At 44.3% G+C, this 5,370-nt stretch overlaps 1 protein-coding gene across 1 annotated transcript; it reads left to right on the forward strand.

Annotated features, from left to right (window-relative positions):
* The first annotated feature begins 1,379 nt into the window (after nucleotides 1-1,379).
* On the forward strand, nucleotides 1,380-2,192 carry LOC120781156. Its single transcript, XM_040113287.1, has one exon. It carries the CDS (start codon nucleotides 1,380-1,382, stop codon nucleotides 2,190-2,192), a length of 813 nt encoding a protein of 270 aa, XP_039969221.1.
* The last annotated feature ends 3,178 nt before the right edge of the window (nucleotides 2,193-5,370 follow it).

Genomic DNA, 5,370 nt, shown 5'->3' on the forward strand with positions numbered 1-5,370 from the left:
TGCCTACATTTGAAATTCAAGGGCAATTGTACCCCTTAGCTGGGAGCTTGCTATCACTTCGACCCGATGATAACAAATTTCTGCAAATAAAATTTATTGCAGATCCATATACCAGCCAATTGATAAAGATTTGATTAGATCTCTCCAAGGTATGTTACATTCTCATAATTGCTGCATACGGTCTTTCAAAACTCCGATTGAGACTGTTCCAGCAGATACTCCTGACTTTAATGTCGTAATCCACGCAAATAAAGTTCCTATTGGAGAACACAGAGAACGATACAATACGCCTTCCACGAGTGAAGTAACAGTGGTGATAGCTGGATACACAGATCTTATGACAGCTTACAATATGCTTTGAGGCTATATCGTGGAGAAAATGGTTATGTTATTAATATTTTTCAAGTTGACTCAATCGGTGGTATACCTGCTACTACTATTCCTAGCGAAACCTGATTTATTTATAACTACAATATGTAATCCAAATTGGCTGGAAATCAAAGAAAATATTAACACCAATTTAAAAGTACAGAAACCTGCACCTCCACAAAAAACTTTCGAAGTCGTTCCAAGCTCAAACAAGTACTAGCGATGACGGATATCCCAAATATCGTCGCCGATTGCCAGAACAGGGTGGGCAAAATGCTATCATCCGAAACCATGATATTGATAACCGATGGATCGTTCCCTATAATCCGCTTCTTTTGAAAATTTGTGATGCCCACATCAACGTAGATTTGTGCTATTCAATAAAGACAATTCAATATGTTACTAAGCACATTAATAAATGCAGAGATCAAGCATACCATTACCGAATGAAGTGGAACAAGTACGGAAGGGCGAACTTAGCTTAGGTGCAACTGATCATTTTGTACTCTTGCAACGTGCAAGAAACAAAGCCAAGGAAATAGTTTAAGGTGTAAAACCAATCAAATAGAGTAAGATCAGACGGATGTTCGAAATTCCCGATACTAGTTATATAGAGGCTAGGCCAAGTTTTCGTTCAAATTAATCTATTTTAGGCACAAAAGTTCACTGTTATGAGTAAAACACGGTCCTTTATTTTCATTGAGATAACTGAAATATTGGCCTTTATATGAAGTACAAAGTCACAAAGTTCCAAAATCTTTATATTAGGTATATATATGTGGCAACACCACAAGCTTATAAAATTTATATTTCACAAATACAACCATGCGCATTTATTTCGCAAATGCAACCATGCGCATTCTATTCGCTTTTAACTTGTATTCGCTTTAGGTTAGTTAAAGAAAATAAAAACGCATATCGTCCCTTTTTGCATTTGGTTCCTGAAGAGCAAACACGTGTTTTATTACGCTCCGAATCTCTATAATTGGTGACCCTTGACGGTAAGTGAGATGTCACTCAACGATAGCCTGGCGGTTACTGCTGGTCCAAGCCACGGGGAATTCAACGCTACAACACCAATTTTTCCACGCATCCCGCTGCCATTGATGTCAGAAGACAACATTGAGGCTTATTTTTACTCATTGGATTTTTGGTTTGAAGCCTCTGGCGTTACAACCGACTCGGCAAAATTTAATATCGTAGCGGCCAGTATACCGCAGGTAAAGTTAATGGAGTTGCGCTCCATAATAGATGCTGCGCCCACGTCTGCGCGATATCAATTCATTCGTACCAAATTGATAGAAAATTTCACTGAGAGCCAGCAACGCCGCCTACAACGTGTATTGCGCGACATGCCATTGGGCGACCGCCGCCCGAGCGACCTGTTTAACGAAATGAAGCGCGCTGCTGGTTCCGCTCTAAGCGAGAGCATTTTGCATGATTTGTGGGTTAATCGCTTGCCACAATATGCGCAAGCAGCAATTATAGCAACCAATGTACCTATTGTCGACAAATTAAAAATCGCCGACTCAATAGTGGAGACGATGCAAATGCGTGAAGTTCGTATCCACGAGGTATCCGCATCGAATCATACCACAGACAACGACCTGAGGACCGAAATAGCAGAACTGAAACAACGTTTTGATAGAGTTACGAGCAGCGAGAAAACACGTGCACGTTTCAGATCGAAAACGCCAGTGCGTCCTCATAACATCAATTCAGGCGAAATGTGCTGGTATCACGCCAAGTTTGGACCAAACGCTAAGAAGTGTCGCCAACCTTGTAAGTTCGTTCAATCTACATCGCCAAATGGCAAACAATAGGGGTGCTCTGCCAGCAGTATCTCAGGGATAGGCAGACGCTCTGAGATGCCTTCGAACTGCCGCCTACGTATATTCGACACATCAACTAATATAACATTCCTTATCGACTCCGGCGCTGATGTGTCGGTACTTCCGTGGGAAGTCTTCGAAATTGGCACGAGTCAACCCATCGGATATGCAATTGTTTGCCGCTAATAGTTTCACCGATTACGGTTTTTGGAGAAGTCATACTTCGCCTTAACCTCAACTTACGCAGTGGATTTTGTTTGGAGCTTTGTGATTGCCGACGTAACTCTAAGCAATCATTGGAGCAGATTTTTTATCATATTACGACCTTTTACCCGATCTTACTGGACGATGTCTGCTCGACCGCAAAACAGCAGTTAAATCATTTTGCGCAGTAGCGCAAATCAATGTATCAAACATTTCAACCATAAGTTCAGCCCAAGATTTTTAAACTCGCTGCGAGAGTTTAGTGACGTAACGCGACCAGCCGCTCCGGTTTCTACAACGAAGTCCACCGTGGTTCACCGGATCATTACAAACGGTCAACCAATTTTTTCTCGGCAAGACGGCTGTCGCCTGAAAAAGCTGACGGCAGCGCAAGCGCTGAATTCGAGCTGTTGATGAAACTGGGCTTATGTCGGCCATCCAGCTGTAATTGGGCTAGCCCATTACATATGGTGCGCAAGGCCGACGGGTCATGGAGACCGTGTGGAGACTACCGCGCGCTTAACGCGGTGACCGTCCCCGACAAATACCCTCTGCCGTTCCTGCACGATTTCAGTAATATTTTTGCTGGAAATTCAATATTTTCAAAAATCGATCTACAGAAGGCCTTTCACCAGATTCCAATCGATCCCAATGACATTTGTAAAACTGCCATCACAACTCCTTTCGGGTTGTACGAATTCACGCACATGACCTTTGGGTTGCGCAACGCGGTGCAAACATTCCAAAGAGTCATCAACGAAGTTTTCCGCGGCATAGATAATGTGTTCACCTACCTGGATGACATATGCGTCGCATCACGCTCCCCAGAAGAACATCGCGCACATCTTCGTATAGTTTTTCAACGATTACGCCAACACAACTTAACAATAAACGTAGCCAAATCAGTGCTTGGTGTATCAGAGCTGCATTTCTTAGGGCATTTAATCACGAAGGATGGAATCAAGCCGCTGCCTAGCCGCATCGAAGCGATTCGCTTATTCAAACTTCCTACGATTGCAAAGGATCTTAAACGATTCCTAGCTATGATCAATTTTTATAGATCGCTACTTCCAAACCCACTTTCGCACCAAGCACCTCTTTTCAAAATGTGTTCTGGAAATAAGCGCAACGACAAAACGCCACTGAACTGGACGAACGACAACATAAGGCACTTTGAGGCTTGCAAAGAGGACCTCGCTAATTGCGCGCTTCTGGCGCACCCGCTCCCGAACGCTCCTCTTTCATTATGGGTCGACGCATCTGACTACGCTGCAGGCGCCGCTCTACATCAAATTTCCAATGGATCACTTCAACCTTTGGGCTTTTTCCAGCGCCTTTTTACAAAAGCTGAGCAGCGGTACAGTACCTACGATAGAGAATTAACTGCAATATTTCTCTCCGTCCGTCATTTTCGCTTCATGCTTGAAGGAAGAAATTGCCACGTTTACACCGATCACAAGCCGCTAATCTATGCTTTTCGGCAACGACTAGAAAAAGCATCTGATCGTCAGGCACGTCAATTTGGATTTTATTGCGGATCGCGACCAGACATTCGTCCACGTACCAGGGGTACAAAGATGTTACCTTAGCAGATCCTGCTGTCTCTGAATCCAAGCCATAACAACTGATCCAATAAATTTTGATGACTTAGCTGAAGATCAGAAAGACAACAACGAGTTAAAAGTCATACTTTAGAAGGTAAAATTAGTCATTCCCTTCTACTAACCAGTATTATTATAAATTCTAGTACTAAGAAAGTCTATTGCTGATACTTCAACTGGCCGACTACAATTCCCCTTCATAACAAAGAGCGATTCCGGACACATAGTTCTTTGTGCAACACACAACATATCTCACCCAGGCACGAGGGTAACTGGTGAAACTGATGACTGAGACGCTTTGCTTATGGCCCGAATCACAGAAAGATAGCCAGGAATTCGCCATTAGCAATGCGGCTCCGAGTATCAACGCAACAAAAGTCATCCGGCACCAACTCTTCCACTGTTTCAACGCCGCGCATGCCCCGGACAACGAGTTTCACACCTGCATATCGACATTGTCGGACCAGCCCCACTTTCGACGGCAACCGCTGTTGGCATCTCACGGTCATCAGTCGTTTCACGTGGCAGGGCATTCATCCATCCCCAGACATCACCGCACCGGCAATTATCCAGGGCATTAATGCGGCGGCTGGATATCGCGATTTAAGGAGTTCCTGTCCAGGCGCAACTTCGGACCTGGGCCAGCGGATTTAATCGGCACCAGGCAACTCGGCTGAAGTACCTGGGAGTCAGGCATCACCGGACGACCGCTTATCATCCACGGACGAATGGCAGGTCGAACAGTGGCACCCGAGCAGCCAAAGTCAGCAATATTGTACAATCCCACCGATCAATGGACTTCATCGCTGCCACTAATCCTGTTGGGACTTCATTTGTTCTTCAAAGGCCGACATAAGTGCTTGTCAGCTCAGACCCTAGTTGCAGGGCGGCTGCCTTGCGTTGCCTTCTGTAAGGTTTTCGTGGATAGTATTGCATCAACTACCGAAGGAGACCGTAGCACATTTACGCCGCGTCATGCGAGACTTACGCCCTATAGATGCCGCTTAGCGTATACCAAGCAGAAGTCATTCATACACTGGACAGCTAAAAGATGCAGACAGGTGTTTTGTTGCGGGATCTATCAGTCAAGCCATCATTATCACCGCCGTATAAAGGCCGTGTAAGTATTGCATCGCCATTTCAAGAATATTTTGCCATCGACATTAATCATCAAGAGCCGTGGATATACTCGATTGATCGTGCAGTAGCCTATGCTGCAATACCCTCTCTAGGAGGAGATGCTGTAATAACCTACAAGCCTCGAATTTATATTTCACAAATACAACAGCCATTTATTTCCTGCGTGCAACCGTAAAAGTATTCGCTTTAACTTGTATTCGCTTTAGGTTAGTTAAAGAAAATAA

Source organism: Bactrocera tryoni, unplaced genomic scaffold, assembly GCF_016617805.1.
Source record: "Bactrocera tryoni isolate S06 unplaced genomic scaffold, CSIRO_BtryS06_freeze2 scaffold_388, whole genome shotgun sequence".
NCBI lineage: Eukaryota > Metazoa > Arthropoda > Insecta > Diptera > Tephritidae > Bactrocera > Bactrocera tryoni.

What these genes read in the sequence shown, in the direction of transcription:
- LOC120781156 (XM_040113287.1), top strand. Translation starts at nt 1,380, where the DNA reads ATGTCACTCAACGATAGCCTGGCGGTTACTGCTGGTCCAAGCCACGGG.